The sequence below is a fragment of the Panthera uncia genome (assembly GCF_023721935.1).
Source record: "Panthera uncia isolate 11264 chromosome B2 unlocalized genomic scaffold, Puncia_PCG_1.0 HiC_scaffold_24, whole genome shotgun sequence".
Lineage (NCBI taxonomy): Eukaryota > Metazoa > Chordata > Mammalia > Carnivora > Felidae > Panthera > Panthera uncia.
This window is the reverse complement of record NW_026057580.1, coordinates 91,571,802-91,591,275: the sequence shown is the minus strand read 5'-3', so window position 1 is coordinate 91,591,275 and position 19,474 is coordinate 91,571,802. Positions and strand designations below refer to the sequence as shown.

The 19,474-nt window shown below is 40.0% G+C and overlaps 1 protein-coding gene across 6 annotated transcripts in view; it reads left to right on the top strand.

The window, feature by feature from the left end:
• The window catches only part of MAP7 (microtubule associated protein 7), a 187,589-nt gene that overhangs the window by 70,211 nt on the left and 97,904 nt on the right, over nt 1-19,474 (top strand). The window contains exon 1 of one of the 6 annotated variants that reach the window (XM_049654429.1): nt 13,508-13,742. The exons of the other annotated variants lie outside the window; for them this stretch is intronic. Coding sequence (XP_049510386.1) covers nt 13,721-13,742 — 22 coding nt within the window. The 5' untranslated portion in view covers nt 13,508-13,720. Of the gene's footprint in view, nt 1-13,507; nt 13,743-19,474 lie in introns of those variants that run through there. 6 annotated transcript variants of the gene reach the window in all.

The window sequence follows — 19,474 nt, the reverse complement described above, 5'->3', positions numbered from 1 at the left end:
GAGAAGGGAAGTGGGGAGAGAGAAATGAGATTCTTTTCTTCAGTTACAAATGACTCAGACCATCATGACATTAGGTAAGTTATTCTAGGGTCCAACTAAAGAAGCTTTGATTCCATTCGAAATCGGGATATTTTACTCTTTAACACGATGATATCTAGTTATTAGTTTACCTTAAGGGGGAAAGTGTGAACCTGTTTCTTTTTGGTTTTGTGTTCAACGACAGTGCCAGTGCCAGATTTTTTAATATGGTTTGAGCTTCCAAGTATGAGGTTCATCCTGGTCCTGGGAGAGCAATGCTGACCTACCAAGGATGGATCTTTCAAGGTTTAGCTTGAGCTGAGAATAAGAATCTCCAGTCAGTTGACGCATGGTGTGGGGAGATTGCTTCCTGAAATTCCCTGAACTTCCTCAGCATCTCCTCTGCTCCAGATTGATAGATTCTATTTCCTTTTGCCACCCGGGGCCAACTACTTTCCCTCTCAAGTTGCTCTTTGCTCAGCTTTCATATTTCCTTTTGACCGTTTTTATTATTTTATTGAAGTATAGTTGACCTGCAATGTTCCTTTAGTTTTGGCAACTCTGTTATGTTATGCTATGTTCACTGCAATGTGGATATCATCTGTCACCACACAGCACTGTCACAATACCACTGACTGTATTCCCTCTGTGGTACCTTTCATCCCTGTGATTTATTCCATGACCGGAAGTCTGTACCTCCCACTCCCTTTACCCATTTTGCCCAGCCCCCAGCCCCTCCCCCAGCAACCACCAGTTTGTTCTCTGTATTTATGGGCCTATTTTTGTTTTTTGTTTGTTTTTTTAAATTCCACGTATAAGTGAAATCATATGCTACTGGTCTTTGACTTCTCTCACGTAGCATAATACCTTTGAGGTCCCTCTATGTTGTCACAGATGGCAAGATGTCATTCTTTTTTATGGCTAGATAATATTCCATTTTGTGTGTGTGTGTGTGTGTGTGTGTGTGTATGTGTGTGTGTGTATAGTGTATCTATGTATACATATAGATATGTATATGTATATGTATACATATACATACACATGTATATGTATACATATATCTATATGTATACATAGATACACTATACACACACACACATATATATAAAACATATACATATACATATATACATATGTATATACATATACATATATACATGTATACATATATATACATGTATACATAGATATACTATACACACACATATATATAAAACATATACATATACATATATGCATATGTATATACATATACATATATACATATATATACATGTATACATATATACATGTATACATATATACATATACATATATATATATATAAAACATCTTCTTTATCCATTCATTTGTGGGTGGACACTTAGGTTGCTCTGTATCTTGGGTCTTGTAAATACTGCAGTAAACATAAGGGTGCATATATCTTCTCAAATTACTGTTTTCATTTTCTTTGAATAAATAACTCAGTAGTGGAATATGTGGATCATACAGAATTTCTGTGATGGAAGCCATCAACAGAATGAAAAGGCAACCTACTGAACGGAAGAAGATATTTGCAAACAATATATCCAATAAGGGGTTAATATCAAAAATAAGTTTAAACTTCTGCAACCAAAAAACCAAAATAAATAAACAATCTAATTAAAAAATAGAGGACCTGTTTATAGACATTTTTCCAAAGAAGACCTACAAATGGCCAGTAGACACATGAAAAGATGTTCAACATCATTAATCATCAGAGAAAAGTTACAAAGTCAAAAGTCATTTTTTAAAATATCAATAATGAATAGGGATTCAGTGACCTTGGTTTATTTTATTTTTTATTCCATATAGTGTCTAACCTACAGAAAAGCTGAAAAGTTACAAGAAATTACAAACAATTCCCATGTTCCCTTCATCCAGATTCCCCAAATGTTAACATTTTGGGAGATTTATTTTTCTTTCCCTCCCAGTCTTTTAAATTACTATATTACATTTATCAAAATTAAGAAATTATAACAATTAATGCAATACCATTGTCTAATCTACAGACCTTATTCACATTGCACCATTCAGCCCAGTGATGTCCTTTATAGCAAAAGACAGTCCAAAATCATGCACTGCACTTAGCTGTTGTGTCTTTTTATTTTTTAATACTTCCTCAGAGCCTGCCTTTGTAGTTCATGATGTTGACGTTTCTGAAGTATTGAGTTACTTTGTAAGACACCTCTCAGTTTGGGTACAGTTGTCTGATGTGTTTCCTCATGATTAAATTGAGGTTATATACTTCGGACAGGAGTGCCACAGAAGTGACTTTTTGCCCTCAGTGTATCATTTCAGGAGGCACATTTCGGTTTGTCCCAATCCTAGTGATATTATCCTCTGTCACTCTGTCAAGGTGATGTCTGCCAGGTTTCTCCACTATGAAGTTACTAATTTTTGTTAGATAATCAAGTATCCTCCGGGACTATGTAAATATTCTGTTCTTCCTCATATATTCACTCGTTAGTTTCAGTATCAGTGATTCTCATCAGTTAACATGTTAGTTGCCAAGGGGTGCCTGGGTAGCTCAGTCGTTGAGTGTCCGACTTCGGCTCAGGTCACGATCTCGCAGTTTGGGAGTTCGAGCCCCGCGTCGGGCTCTGTGCTGACAGCTCAGAGCCTGGAGCCTGCTTCGGATTCTGTTTCTCCCTCTCTCTCTGCTCCTCCCCCACTCGTGCTCTGTCTCTCTCTCTCTTTCAAAAAGAAATTAAGAAAAAAAATGTTAGTTGCCAAATAGTGACTTCCTTTTTCTTTTTCTTTTCTTTTTAGAGAGAGAAAGGGAGAGAATATGAGCAGTGGAGGGAGGGAGGGAGGGACAGGGAGAGAGAGAGAGAGAGAGAGAGAGAGAGAGAGAGAGAGAGAATATCTTAAGCAGGCTCCATGTTCAGCACAGAGCCCGGTGCAGGGCTCAATCCCACAACCCCAGGATCATGGTGACCTGAGCCGAAATCAAGAGTAGGACAGTTAACCGACTGAGCCACACAGGCACCCCGCAAATAGTGACTTTCTAATTCATTGTTCCATCTACATTTATTAGTTGGCTTTTACTGTAAGGAGATTTTCTTTCTTTCTTAATTGTTTATATCATTGTGAATTCAGGGATATTTAATTCTATGGATTTTAATGCTTTTCTCTACTTATTTTGATGCTCAAATTGATGCTTAGTATCAAAGCCTTAGAACTGTTCGTACCTTTGGGGCATCTGGGTAGCTCAGTTGGTTGACATCCAACTCTTGATTTCAGTTTGGGGTCATGATCCCCGGATCGTGGGATCCAGCCCTGTGTGGGGCTCAGTACTGAGTGTGGAGCCTATTTAAGATTCCTTCTCTCTCCCTCTGCCCCTATCCCCTGCTCATGCATGCTCTCATTCTCTCTAAAAACAAACAAACAAACAAACAAACAAACAAAAAGCTGTTCTTATCTTTGGCTTAATGATTCCTCTTTAATCTACAATTTATGTATAAAAGTATGGCGAGGTATTGGAATAACTTGAATGTGCAAGATGAAAATAACTAAGCATGTTTGAAATATCTACAGGGTTTTTTTTTGACATAGAAGTAATTACTAAAATTTTAGAATAAAATGTTGTATAGAAAGCAATATATATAGAATAGTTTAAATTGTGTAAAATCCAGAGAAACAAGTCACATCTCTACTTACCACGTTGATACAAATTTCACCTTGCGTTACATCTTCCAAACAGGAGGTGTTCATTCTTTTCCTCAAACCTGTTTGGTCCTCCATCAGGTCTGTCTCAATAAATGTTCCACCCAATGCCTGGTTCTGCCTTTCTGTCTCCCCCACATCTAATCTATCAGTAAGCGCTGTTGGTACTACCTTCAAAGTATATCCCATCTGCCTTCTATGTCCACCTGCACTACCATTCATGGTCCAAAAAACATTTGCTGTCCCCACATTAGAACTTCAGTGGCTGCTTCTGCGCTGGCCCTTCCGTGTGTGCCACAGGCCCCCCCCCCCCCCCCCCCCCCGGCCAGCCAGGCTTTACACAGCAGCCAGAGTGACCTTTTAAAATTATGGATCACATCCTGGCACTCCTCTGCTTAAAACTTTTTCTGTCCCAATGGCTCTTCATTGATTTTAATGTAAAATCCTTATTACCAGCAACAGTACCTGCTTTTCTTCTTTCTTACCATGGTGTCACCCAGTTGACTTTCTTTTCATTCTCTTCATACTCATTGCTCACTCTGGCCTCAGGACCTTTGCACCTGTATACTAATCCCTCCATCTCTGTCTGAAACACTGTTTCTTGGCTTTTGGAATGACTGGACCTGCGCTCCTACTTCCTCAGGAAGGCCTTTTCTGACCCCTCCCCCCCCACTACCTAACATCTCCTATCCCACCCCCAGTATTTTTTGCATAAGGTGGATCTTATTTATCAATCTATTCTTTCCTGTACCATGTATCTACATCCACTGGATGGAAGAGTCTTGAAGAATGCTTGGCACACAGCAGGCACTTGGTAAATGAATGGTCTGGTGAATAAATTGCTACTGTCTCTGAAGTTGTAGTGAAAGGGGCTCTCTGTGTTTCCAACCAAAGATGCAGAAGTTCCACTCTAGGCATGTGTCCTATATACGTTGATAATATTTGTGTAACTCTGGGGGCAGCCTTGTTTACAACATTGGAAAATTGGAAACAATGTAAATATACTACATAAATCATGGTGTTTTCCTATAGTTCAGTATTGTGCAACCATTAATAAGGGTGTTTTAGAAACATAGCTGATGAGGAAATAGGTCCAGAACATAAAACATGTTCCAAAATATGATATGAAGATCCCATTTTTTTTTGTATTCTACACATAAACACACATACTTCAAAAAAATCTAGGGGCGCCTGGGTGGCTCAGTCGGTTAAGCGGCCGACTTCAGCTCAGGTCATGATCTTGCGGTCCGTGAGTTTGAGCCCCGCGTCGGGCTCTGTGCTGACAGCTCAGAGCCTGGAGCCTGTTTCAGATTCTGTGTCTCCCTTTCTCTGACCATCCCCCATTCATGCTCTGTCTCTCTCTGTCTCAAAAATAAATAAACGTTAAAAAAAGAAAAAAAAAATCTACAAGAACAGACACTAAAATATTTACAGTGGTTATGTCTGAATTTTGGGATTGCAGCTTTTGTATGCTCTGTTGTCTAATTTATTAGTTACTATTTATTGTCTAATTTATTACCTTTTGAAATCTATACCCTTGCCCCAGCATTGCTAAAAATGACCCAAATACTGGAGGCCAGGTCATTGCAATATGGTAAGCTTCTTGAGCTTCAGCTACGCCCAGAGCCTTTCACAGGGTAGACAGATCTGAGTCTGGTAACTCCCCTCCTTTGGTAACACTGTCAGAGGAGTGTCTTCAGCGTGTTTGTGGCTTAGAGAAAGGACAAGCACTTCTGAGTGGGAAAATCAGGGTAGACTTTATGGAGGACGAAGACATTGGCGTTGGCTCTTGAAGTATTTAGAAGATCTGACAGATGATTGAAGAGAGAAACCCCCTAGAAAGAAGAGCAAAAGTAAAAGCAAGGAAAGAAAAGGAGAGGGAAGGAAATCACGAGGGCATGTTAAAGAAGTAACACATGCAGTCATTCTGTAAAAACGGGCCATCTGGGGGAGTGTTCGGACATGGTTCTTGAAAAGTAGATAGAAATACCTCGCAGTGGCCTTAATCTGGCAACTAAGGTGTTTAAGCAGGGGAACGATGAGCAACTAGAGCTGATTTTTCAGGCAACTAATCTGACAGATCCAAGGAATTGAAGGGGAAAGACTGGCAGTGGTGAGACCGGTCTGGATGCTGAAGATGGAGACAGAATGGTGAGGCTGGTTGAGCCAAGGCTGCTTGCCCAATATGTCGAGTAGGCTGCTAAGCCCGACTCTATTTAATAGGAGAAAACCCTACACTATTTGAATGCTCTTATTTCCTGGTCACTTGCCACAGGGTCATAAGCCTCTTAGAGTCTGGTCATGCATATAAATTAGGTTATAAGGTAAAAATTTGTATTTTGAATATACATTTGACATTTTTACTTCTCTCCGTCCCCCAACTTCATTATGGCATTACTGGTGCTACTCACTGAGGACAGTATAATGTCTGGGGCTAGTGGGTGGGAGAGAAAAGGCTGAATGATCATGGGCTGGGATATATAAAAAAGGAAACCTCAGATTGTTGGGGATTTTAATATATATTTTAATGTTTATTTTGAGAGAGAGAGAGAGAGAGAATGCACACAGGGCAGGGAGGGGCAGAGAGAGAGGGAGAGAGAGAATCCCACAGGCTCTGCACTGTCAGTACACAGCCCAACATGGGGCTCAATCCCATGAACTATGAGATCATGACCTGAGCCTAAATCAAGAGGCATCAACCAACTGAGCCACCCAGGCGCTCAACCACCTGAGCCACCCAGGCGCCCCATCAGATGATGTTTACTTGTTTTTTTTAAGTGAAAGATGTAAGACGTTTTGTACAAGAGTTTCTTACATACACAGACAATTTTAGTTCCCTGAAACTACTGAGACGTTTCAGGCCCACGTTCTGAAGGCAAATACCTGAAAATATTACATTGGTTTTGGGTTGGAGAAATAGTTAATGTCCCTTTTGAAACTAGGTCAAGTTTTTTAACTTTATCTTCTGCTCTAACTCAGGACCCCAGCTGTCAGGCTCTCCCAGAAATTTACAACAAAAGATGGAGAGCTCCTCTAATACTTGGTTACAAATCCCTCATGTGGAAGTGGACATTTAAAGCTTTGAGAAGTCATAAAAAACATGTGGAGAGATAGCTCAGCAGAAATTCTTTTCCTTGAAAGAAGCAATTGACCCTTTATAGCAGCTTTATAGCCCCAGTGATCCAGACTGGGCAACTTGACTTTGCCAAAATGTTTAGTAAGAACTGTTGTTTCAAGCATAAAAAATTTAAGTGACTTCCGTGTAATTACCCCTAAATTACTGTGCCTCCTTGCAGGTGCCACAGGAAAGCTGGTTATAGCCTGGGACATGTCTGTAGTGGGACAGGAAGAAGGTTGAGAGGGTTTCATTACTGGTATGATGAAAAGGTATCAATGTAAGATAAAACTATCTCTTATTAGTTTGGTAAAACGTAGAGTTTTGGCCATTCCTGTGAAGCATAGAACAGAAAGGAAAATTACTTCTGCAATTTGAGGTCAGCATACAGGACTCCAGGGTTATGTAAATGTGGATTTTAAGAAACAGACAAACATGTTGTGCAATTTTCAAGAACACATTCTTGGGAGACTATAGATGCTGGAGAGGGTGTGGAGAAACAGGAACCCTCTTGCACTGTTGGTGGGAATGCAAACTGGTGCAGCCACTCTGGAAAACAGTGTGGAGGTTCCTCAAAAAATTAAAAATTGATCTACGCTATGACCCAGCAATAGCACTGCTAGGAATTTACCCAAGGGATACAGGAGTGCTGATGCATAGGGGCACTTGTACCCCAATGTTCATAGCAGCACTTTCAACAATAGCCAAATTACGGAAAGAGCCTAAATGTCCATCAGCCGATGAATGGATAAAGAAGATGTGGTTTATACAATGGGATACTACTTGGCAATGAGAAAGAATGAAATATGGCCTTTTGTAGCAACGTGGATGGAACTGGAGAACGTTATGCTAAGTGAAATAAGTCACACAGAGAAAGACAGATACCATATGTTTTCACTCTTATGTGGATCTTGAGAAACTTAACAGAAGACCATGGGGGAGGGGAAGGGGGAAAAAAAGTTACAGAGAGGGAAGGAGGCAAACCACGAGACTCTTAAAAACTGAGAATAAACTGAGGGTTGATGGGGGGTGGGAGGGAGGGGAAAGTGGGTGATGGGCATTGAGGAGGGCACCTTTTGGGATGAGCACTGGGTGTTGTATGGAAACCAATTTGACAATAAATTTCATATTAAAAAAAAGAAAAGGAAAATAAAACATTGTTGCATGGAATCCACTTTTTACAGAACTGACTGACCTGCTCCGATAACCAGCTTGTGCACCTTCTGTCACTCTCCAGGGCACTACAAAGTGGAAGCTAAAAAGCAGCTTCTTCCTTTTCCCAGCATCCTCTGGGGACTGTCTAAAGGAAAAAGAGTGGAGTAAGATAACTTTTGGGAAGGAAAGTAAAACAGAGTGCTAGGTGCGTTATAAATGTTGAAATCAACAAATTACCTCCCAAAGCTACACTCACTACTCCTTGAACACAGAGGAAATGGAAAAAATCAACAATTAAGAGTAAGATGGGGGGTGGTGTCTGGAGAAAGTGACATATTGCAATGTTCCTCAACTGACATTGTGATTAGGAGCAAGTTGCCATGGGATTTGAAGTTCAGAAGTCTTCAAGTAAGACCCATCATGATCAAAATCAGTGTATGGCAGACAGTCTAAGTGAACTGGGTCTTTTAATTAATTACGTGTACCAAATCGGGATGGTTTTTAGCTTTTAAAAATTTCAGCGAAACTTAAGTTCCTTTATAAATTGAATCTCTGCTTTTACTTTTCCATAAACAAAATCTGTTTCTTACTATTTGCCTTCTAAAATAGCAATAGCCACGGTCCAAACATTTTATATTAAACACCAAATTTGACCAAATACCCAGAGTTTTTAAACTGCGCCATTTTGATAATGGTGATAATCAAATCTAGTATATGTGATTTTTTTAATGTAAAATATTTGCAGATATTCAGGAAAAGATTTTAAATTCTTACAAATAATGAGAATACTCTCTACATACTAAATGCTTTTCTGGTCTAAGGACTTAGCCTGTCCATGTTCTTCAAACTATTGGTAGAACCACTAGATTTTCGTCTATACATTTATATATTCATTCATATACTTGTTATTACATGCACACACACACACCCCTCTGATGTTTTCTAAGGAGTACAAAACAATGCTGGATCACAGTTTTCTGTGGAATAAAGCTTTGTTTAAAAAAAAAAAAAGCAGATGCAGCTTAACATCTTATTAACATAAGAACTGTTGTTTTATAAGAACTGTTGTTGTTGTTTTTCCTGTTAGTAGCCAAAGTTGAGGAAAAATAAAAAAAACAAAGAGGAAGCAGGGTGAGTAAATAGCACACTTGATGAGGGTGTCCTCACCTTGTCAAGGCAAGGTGCTCTGAGGCGTTAAGGGTGACAGTGGGGACGCAGATGGGAGCAAAGAGCTAGTGAACCAACCATCATCTCTTCTACAGAGCAATTTTAGGAAGCCTCTGAGGGACGCAGGTAGTCAATGAACAGGAATTGAGGGAGTTGACAAAAGGGAAGAGGCTGGATTCCTCAGAGTCATGGCAAACTGTTCTGTAATCAAGTTGGTAATTCACCAACTGTGCCATTACGAAATGTTTACCGTATTTTATACTGAGGATTATTATGTAATATAAATAAAGAAATATTAATTTCCCTTTAATGTTTTAGGATTTATGTATTTATTACTTTTTGTAAATTATTATATTTTAAAACGGATTTCCATTCCCTTAAATCTGAATTATAAACTGTCATTTCTGCCTTCATTTACCGGCCAGTATCCTGCACTGGTACTGTTTTGCTATGTATTAAAAATGAAACCAAAAATGAACGGGTACGCTGAGGCCTTAATTTTGAGAAAATAAGAACAGTGATGTGTGGGGTTAGAAATGGGCCTCTTTCTAAGGTAGTTACCGTGCAGTTACAGTTTGAGATGAGATGTCATTGACGGTGCCCCCTGCTCCACATGCTGGGGCACAGACGTCTCCTTGAGCCACTTGTCCCATAAAACCCTTTATTCTCTTTCCTCCCTTGTTAGCATTCAGCTGTTTTTCTGGATGAATGCGCCACCATTTAGTTCCAAACTCTTGTTCCTAAGGGAAGAGTGGCACACTGTCTCCACACAATGTCACCTCCTGTCCTCCCTGCCTGTCTTCTCTCCTCGTGGTACCAGCCCTTTCCCGTCATCAGGCGACCCTAGCCTCGTGCTTCCTGGCTGCTCGGAAGTGAGAAGTCACCTACTTAGGGTGCTGATGCTGTAGGAGGTCATGGTGTGGGGATTAGGCTTCTAGTTCAACAAGTTACTCCCTTGTAGAAATCGGAGTCCGCACCTATAAAATTGACATGATAACAGGGTTGTTGTGAGATTAGACCAGTTCCTGTGTGTTGTATATGCTGTGCCACTCTTTGGAAGAATCTTCTCCTCCCCTCATCTGGCTACTTCCTATGGGTAAAGGCCCTGAGAATAATGTCTGACGTATAATAGATCAAGAGTTCAATTTTTTTTTTTTTTAATGTTTATTTCTGAGAGAGACACTGCAAGCGGGAAAGGGGCAGAAAGAGAGGGAGACACAGAATCCAAAGCCGGCTCCAGGCTCCCCGCTGATAGCACAGAGCCTGATGTGGAGCTCGAACTCAGGAACCGCGAGATCGTGACCTAAGCCAAAGTTGGACACATACCTGACTGAGGCACCCAGGTGCCCCAAAAGATCAGGAGTTTAAGCGGTTGCTTTTATTTACCATGGCATGGGGGGAAGGAGTCTGTGCTTCGTAAGGCAGGCTTTTCTTCCGTTACCCCTACTCTTTCCTAACAATGTCAGCTGTGCACACAGCTGGTCAGTATGGAAGGATGGATGTGATGGCAGGGATGGGCACTGTGGAGAATTTCTGAGGAAATTGGATGGAAAGTAGAAATAGAAGAGGCTTAGGGAAAGTAGCCAGGTGAGGGGAGAAGATTCTTCCAGGGAGTGGCGGCAGCGTGTTCGACACTGATCATGTGAGGAGAACCAAGTTCAGGGAAACACCACCGACCACAGCCGTCCGTAAGGCCAGAGAGGAGGCTTCCAGATAGACCCGTAGCAGGCTGTGCTGCCGGAGTGTGGTGAGAAAGACAGCTGTGAGGTCCTGGAGACCTGCTGGTCTTTCGTGCCAAGGGGGCTGGAGTTTATCCTGGGGAAACTGAGGCATTCAAAGAAGTTACATGATCATATTTGCATTATAGAAATGTTAGTGTCACAGCTGTGTCAGCGACTGGTTTTGTGGGCTCAACACTTGGAAGGCCATCCATAGGCCAGTTAGGAGACTCTCGTGACAACTTCCTGTTCCCTCAGAAGTTCTACTAATCTCCCATCAACTGGGAAACAGATCACCAAGCTAGTTACATTTGAGTCTGAAATATGAATACAGGTTCTGAGGGAGGGAATGATAGGTTTTTTAAATTTGTGAATGGGAATTACTTTTTGTTTGATAAATTCCCAGTTCCTGTCTTCTGTTTAAATCAGCTGTCAGGTGAGTTAGAGTCTCACTCTTAATATTAATGGAGCCCTACTGAATATATGGGTGTAGAATTATGGGAAAGTTGATATTTTAATAACAGGCCTCAAAAGTTCCTGAAATTAAAGCCAATACAGTCCTTTGGTTACTGCTTATTACTTCCTCATGAATTTCGTTGCTCCGATTAGGCAGAATTGGAGAATTCTTCTACTTCTTCAGAAATTCAGGCAGTCTTTGAATATTACTTATACCCCAGCCATTCTACCAAACATGACCACAGAGAAGTTTGTGAGGCATGGTCTGTGGCTTCCAGTCCCAGTGTAGCAGACGTGGACCCACCTTTCCTGTTGTGTCCGTCTCCTATCTCCCTTGCAGCATTAAGGTCTACTGGAAAAAAACAAAAAAAAAAACCAGTGCATCAGTTGGAAGACATGGGGGACATAAACAGACACATAGCAGAAGAAGATGGCCTGCTATCCAGCACCCTCCTGCAGGAGCCGGGCTCAGAGGGGAAGCAAGGGGGAAGGTCACCATTGATTTGGAGCCACTAGAGCTGTGATTTTTTTTTTTAAAACCAAGGGTAATTTTGCCCCCATCTCCCCTCCCTTCCAGGGACATTTGGCCATGCCTGAAGACATTTTATTTATTTATTTATTTATTTATTTATTTATTTTAATGTTTATTTTTTGAGAGAAAGAGAAACAGTGTGAATGGGGGAGGGGGAAAGAGAGAGAGACAGAGAGAGAGAGACAGAATCCGAAGCAGGCTCCAGGCTCTCAGCTGTCAGCACAGAGCCCGATGTGGGACTTGAACTCATGAACCGGCAGATCATGACCTGAGCCGAAGTTGGGCGCTTAGCTGACTGAGACACCCAGGTGCCCCTGAAGAAACATCTTGATCATCTTCGCTCTGGGTGTGGGTGGTGGTGGTGGTGGTGCTGTTAGCATATACGGTATGTCCTAGAATGCTGCTAACCATCCTGCAGTGTCCTGCAAAGCTTCCTCCCCTTCCCCTGCCCCTCACATCAAAGATTATCCCGTCTAAAATACCAGTAGTACGAGGGTTGAGAAACTTTGCACTAGAGGTGTTGTCTATATGGGCTGTGTTTGGAAATGTAAGCATCTGGTTGGGGGAAATGGTGGTACTTAGGCAGCCTTGGAGATGTTGGGGTGGTGCTGGACTACAACTGACATTGCATGGCTCTTAGTAGTTTCTAGTTCTTGGGGCATTAAAACAGGTTGATTGCCAAGTCCAGTGGGTGCCTGACCCTCAAACCTCTTAGAAATCCTCTGTGTCTAGTTTCTTTAGTGGGTCAAGTCCTGCTACTCAGGAAGGATTAAAAGCTTGTATTTTCTTCTAGAAATTGTATTTCCTTCTTCAAATGGGACCAGTTGCTCACCCACATTCATTCAGTTCATTGATTTTAATCAAAGTATTCTGGCCCCCATGGCACATGTGTTTAAATCGTATAAGGGCCCAGGAAGGACTTGACCCTTTTTCCTCAGTTTCCCCTCTTTGCCCTTAGACAAAAGCCATTCTTAAGATAAGTCTAAGGTAAAACTGTGATAGACATTTTGAGTCCAGTGTTTGCAGTGTAATTTATCACTGGCTTTTTCTTAAAAAAAAAAAGAGAAGTATAGGTCCCCAGAATTTATCTAGAAGTAATTTTGAAAACGTCAGCATTTATATTCATTGACTGTTCCTCTCCTCTGTGAAGACCTTCAGAATTTCCCAAACTTGCTAAAGCGAGTCAGTCTGTTGGAAACTTCTGAAGAGAAGCAAAACTTCATTTCACGCAGCCTTTCATCAGCTCCATGCCTATTCTCAGGGAAGGGAGAAGAACAGAGGTCTCTCTGCCTGACTGACCCTAAGTGAGCGCCTTTTCAGATGCCTTTGGTATGGGAACAAAATCAGCCATAATCTTCAGGGTTTTAAATGTCATTTTCGATACATCAGGAGACCAAAAGGCAGAAAAGTCTGGGAAAATAATAAATAACACTTAGATGGTTTGGGAAAGCAATTAAGTTTTTAATTATGTGCTTAACGCACATCCTGTTTGGGGCCCCAGCTGAGTTTGAATCCTTGTGCTTGAACTGATGTTTAGCAACCATTTCTTAACCAGGAAGGGCCTCCCCGACTCCCAGCCCACACCCATTTGAGCTTCACTGGCTCTTTTGAACAGAAGCCATTCTCACTTTTTACTTGGTTCAGTGAACAAGGTTACTGTGTAAAAGCAGTGTCTGTGGAGCTGTGGGTCTCACTGCCCTTGTGCCTTCCCCCCCCACCCCCAAGTGTACCTCAAGCTGTGTGAGGTGGAATACTTAGGATGATTAAAAGGGCCCTTCACTGATGATTTGGTGTTTGCCTGGCTGAGGAGCTCAAAGCAAGAAGACGGAGACATGCAGCCATGTTGCAGCCTATTCCAGAAAGGAATTTAGGATGGGGGACCCTAAGCCAGACTGTAAGTTCTTGGACTCAGTAAGGAAATTCAGGAGCCAGGCAATCTTTACACTGATTTTTAACACTTAAAACAGGCAACCATACACAGTAGAAAATGTTTTGTTTGGGGGGGAAGAAACGTGCCGATTTTAATGTTCTTAGAGGAAGGAGTGGGAATTGTAATTAAATAGGATGATTTTTGTTTTTTATGTTCTATAGATGATGGGTGTCTACTTCTGTCTACGTTGTCCTGGAGCCATGGGACAGTTTCTGTGAACATTATGGGCAAACTATCATTATTCTCCCTTTTCCATGTTCCTACTTTTTTTTTTTCTTTTGGGAAAACCCAAAATGAAAGCCCTGACATTTCCTAGAGTCTCCTTAAAGTGCAGATCTGGGCCATCGCAAGCTGCACACACACTTGTGCTGCCGTCCAAAGAAAATTTTAGCACGTAATTTATTGATGATTTCTCTCTCTCTCTCTCTCTCTCTTTTTTTAAACATTTGACATGTTTTTAAGTAATCTCTACCCCCAACGTGGGGCTCGGATTCATGACCCTGAGATCAAGAGTCACATACTCTACCAACTGAACCAGCCAGCCAGCCAGGCGCCCCTGATGATTTCTTAATGCTCTTAATATTTGTATCTGGATCAGATCAGGAGAATTTGGGGAAATGATTGTTTTTCTATTTAGAGGGGTATATTTGGAAAGTTCTGTTTTTTCCTGCTTGAAAAGAAAAATCTTATTTCCCTTGCCTACCTTTTGGTTTCTTTGTTTTTGTTGTTGTTGTTGTTGTTGTTTTAAATCAAACATTGCCTATATTTCCCTTTTGGATTTCTCTTCACCAGAATGCTTTCATTTCCTCAACACGTAAACAGTGACTCACATGGGCTTTTACAGACAAAACTATAGGCATTGGAATCTTATTAGTACCTGTTGGGGTTATTTTTATCCCCCTATTTTCTTCTCTAGAAGTTTCTTGATGTAGACGTTTTATCAAATTTTATTTTTCAGAACAATAAAGATGCTTTACTCACTAAATTACTTGTCCTTACAAAATATTATGTATCTTCATTTTCATAGGTAATATTTGTAAATTCTGTCATAAAAATACATCTGATCTAGGAAAGAAAGGTTATATATAGTGTCAGTATCCAGTAACCATTAGGAGATGGAGTGTGGTGTGTATAAATGATTTGCTTTTGGTATTTTAGGATTATAAAATGAGTCAGAGTGGCATACTAGATATATCTTTGTAGCTAGATCTGACTTTTCCTTTTACCTTTGACACTTAATAGCTCTGTGACTTCAGACAAGGTATTTATATTCTAAAAGTGTGTTGGTATCATTATTACACAATGAGAATTATCTCTAATTTGCAGGATTGTATGTACTTGAAAGAAGTAAGATGCCTTACTTAATGCCCAGTTCCCCAGAAAAAAAAAAAATATATCAGTGTTATTAATGTGTGTATTAACTCATTTTCTATTCCATTAACTCACTTTCCAATTCATTTTGTACTTAATGACTATTTTTTGGAGACCTATCTTTCTGTGTGGAAAGCATATTTATGTATAGTACTGAAGTATTAGGATTAGACATAGTCGCACACACAATAAGCACTGATTTCCATAATGAATTATTCAAGTGTGATAAAGTAAGATTGCGTCAATCAAATGAAACTCAGGTTACTCAGTAAGAAAATAGGAAAAATGTCTCTGTACACTCCGTGGCATCCGCTCCGCTCATTCATGAAAGCCCACACAGCTGTGGGAACAGAACCTGTTGTCGACATCAAGCTGCTATGGAATAACTGTAGGAGTTATGAGTGCCCCCCCCCCGCCCACCAGACAAAAACTGTTCTCTGTAATTATCCGACCTATCCTCACCTTCGCACTTATCATTGTCTGCTGTAATAATGTGTACTGTGTTCCCACGCTGCGATGTATGCTTGATGGCAGCAGGGAGTTTTGTCGGTCTCGTTCACTGCAAGGCACCTGCCAACGTAATCAATCTATCGAGTTAATGCATCAGTCCCTAGTCTGCAGTAGGGCCACGCCTACTCTTTATAAAACACACAAGGTAACAAAATCGAGGATACAGTTTTATAGCTAAAATAAAGAGCCTCATAAAAGCACTAGCAGTTTGTTCCAACTTTTGGAAGAAAGGAAAAAGTCAGCACGAAATGTTACCATCTTCTGTTACAGATGATTAACGGTGTCCCAAGCAGAACAGAAAACGAAAAAGTTTACTTCCTTTGTGAAAAGTAATTAAAGTACGGACTCTAGTGAAATAATTTTGTGATAAAAGGCCAGGTCAAAGGCGAAATAAGCTCTTTCCCCTAAGCCCCGGGCGAGGTCCGTGGTCTGCTCCAGAGAGATAGCCCCTTCCACACACTCAGTGCTGTTCAACACACCCTGGCAAACTCAAGCTCCTTGACCAGGAATTTTATGTTGGCATATTTTTTAAAAGCTACAAGTCATGTTAAATGAGGCTTTCGAAAAACACTAGCCATTCTCAAAGTTACAGTGAATCTATACTTCTATGAAGAAGATAAAATGTTGTACTTTAGAGTCAAAATGCCAGGTTTCCACTCACTCACTCTTTTTTTTATTATTTATTTTTTTTAAATTTACATCCAAGTTAGTTAGCATATGGTGCAACAGTGATTTCAGGAGTAGATTCCTTAATGCCCTTACCCATTTAGCCCATCCCCCCTCCCATAACCCCTTCAGCAACCCTCAGTTTGTTCTCCATATTTATGAGTCTGTTCTGTTTTGTCCCCCTCCCTGTTTTGATATTATTTTTGCTTCCCTTCGGTTCATCTGTTTTGTATCTTAAATTCCTCATATGAGTGAAGTCATACGATATTTGTCTTTCTCTAAGTTTGCTTGGCATAATACCCTCTAGTTCCATCCATGTAATTGCAAATGGCAAGATTTTTTTTTTGTTTTGATTGCGAAGTATACTCCATTGTATACATATATACCACATTTTCTTTATCCATTCATCTGTTGATGGACATTTGGGTTCTTTCCATACTTTGCCTATTGTCAATAGTGCTGCTATAAACATCGGGGTGCATGTGCCCCTTCAAAACAGCATACCTATATCCCTTGGATATACACCTAGTAGTGCAATTGCTGGGTCTTAGGGTAGTTCTATTTTTAGTTTTTTGAGGAACCTTCATACTGTTTTCCAGAGTGGCTAGGGCACCAGCTTGCATTGCCACCAACAATGCATAAGAGCTCCTCTTTCTCCACATCCTCGCCAACATCTGTTGTTGCCTGAGGTGTTAATGTTTGCCATTCTGACAGGTGTGAGGTGGTATCTCCTTGTGGTTTTGATTTGTATTTCCCTGATGATGAGTGATGTTGAGCATTTCTTCATGTGTCGGTTGGCCATCTGGATGTCTTCTTTGGAGAAGTGTCTATTCACGTCTTTTGCCCATTTCTTCCCTGGATTATTTGCTTTTTGGGTGTTGAGTTTGCGAAGTTCTTTATAGATTTTGGATACTAACCCTTTATCTGATAAGTCATTTGCAAATACCTTTTCCCATTCTGTCGGTTGCCTTTTAGTTTTGCTGATTGTTTCCTTTGCTTTGCAGAAGCTTTTTATTTTGCTGAGGTCCCAATAGTTCATTTTTGCTTTTGTTTCCCTTGCCTCTGGAGATGTGTTGAGTAAGAAGTTGCTGTGGCCAAGGTCAAAGAGGTTTTTGCCTGCTTTCTCCTTGAGGATTTTGATGGCTTCCTGTCTTACATTGAGGTCTTTAATCCATTTTGAGTTTATTTTTGTGTATGGTGTAAGAAAGTGGTCCAGGTTCATTTTTCTGCATGTCGCTGACCAGTTTTCCCAGCACCATTTGCTGAAGAGACTGTCTTTATTCCATTGGATATTCTTTCCTGCTTTGTCAAAGATTAGTTGGCCATATGTTTGTGGGTCCATTTCTGGGTTCTCTATTCTTTTCCATTGATCTGAGTGTTTGTTTTTGAGCCACACACTCACTCTTACACTGTTTGTGTGACCACAGGCAAATCCCAATTGAACTTTCTAAGCCTCTTTTCCCTCCTCTAAAGGGCAACAGTCATGCCTGCCTTAATCAAGTTAAGATGGTCAAGTAAGTTAATACCCAAGAAAGTGATTTATAATCCATAAAGCAAATTATACAGTGGTACTTGAAGATATACTAAAAAACAGTGCAAGCTATTTTCTTAAATGAAAAATTTAATCACTTTATGACTATATATATATTCTGTATTTGTCAAAGTATCATTAATTAGGGGAGGAAAAACCCACCAAAACAGTAAGAAGACCAAGGTACAGTTTTTAATGCCAAGGTACAGTTTTTAATACATATATATATGTGTGTGTGTATATGTGTGTGTGTGTGTGTATACATATATATATTTAAATTTAGAAAACACTGTGGCATAGTGGCTAAGATACTAGATTTTAAAGCCAAATTGATGATGATTTTACCCATGATTTAGCTATATATGTCAGACAAATTTCTTAACTTTTTTGAGCCTTGGCTTCCTTCTCTCAATGGTGGGGAGAATATTACCTCAATGCAGGCTTACTATGAGGAATAAATTGAATGAGACCAAGTGCTTAAAGCATCTAGTACAGTCTGGAACAAAATAGATGTTTAATAAATGGTGATTGTGTTTGTGGTTCTTGATTCTTTATAAATATCATTGAGTATATGATTTGTTTCTTAAATCATATGGTACCAAACTTTTAAAATCTATTAGTTAGCCACTATTACTATATATGAAAATCTACTAGAAATTTTTCTAGAGAAAATGATCCTCTAATTTTCCATAACTTCCACTTTTCTGGGCCTGAGGATATTTAGATTAAGTAGCCTTTGAAACAAGAGTCAGTACAATTAAATTTTCCAAAAGCTATCATTCACTCACCTAAACCTCCTGAGATCTCAAAGTATGTTAGGTAGAATTTAACTTATCCATCTGTAACAAAACACAGATGTTCATAAAGGGTGTCTCAAGGACAGAAATTAAAAATTCTCTGAGAAATGCGTGTTGCTCGTGAATCTCCTATGCTCTCCAGCCAGAGTTGCTCAAGTTTAAACATAAAAATCTGCTGGATATGTTCTAGCATGAAATAGAATGAAACGCTGGGGGGAAACTTTCATCAACAAGAAGGGCATGAGGGTAGTAATGCATATTGTCATACAACCTAAAGGTGTGTAAGTTCCAAGATTGACTTTATTTAGTCTGAGATGCACATCTATTAAAAGTCACCAATCCTTCTCAGAGCATTTCAACTGAGTTATTGTCTGGTGAATGATCTCTGAACTAAAGTTTTCGTACTGAATTACCAGCATTGGGATACTGTCTTGACAGTGTAATTTACTTTTCTTATCAGAACTTCAAGGTGACATAAATAAATAAATTTCAGTTGAACTATAAACCAATTTCAAAACTTAGGTTAAGTTTTTAATATATGGGAATCAATTCTCCATTAGAAAGTAGTTTCCTACGATGACCTTTTCTATTTAAAAAGATCATGCCATAATCCATTTCTGGATTGTAATCTGCTGGGTGATATAAATGAATTCTTAGTATCTTATCACAGACAGAATAAAATAATGTTGCCTGAACAGCAAGTAACATGTGACGTGATGAAAGACCAAGAAGGTAAAGTTAATATTTAAGCTTTAATCCACTATTGGCAGTGCAACATTGTCCTGTTTTTCTGTAACACAAGAGCTCTAAAGTACAGTCAA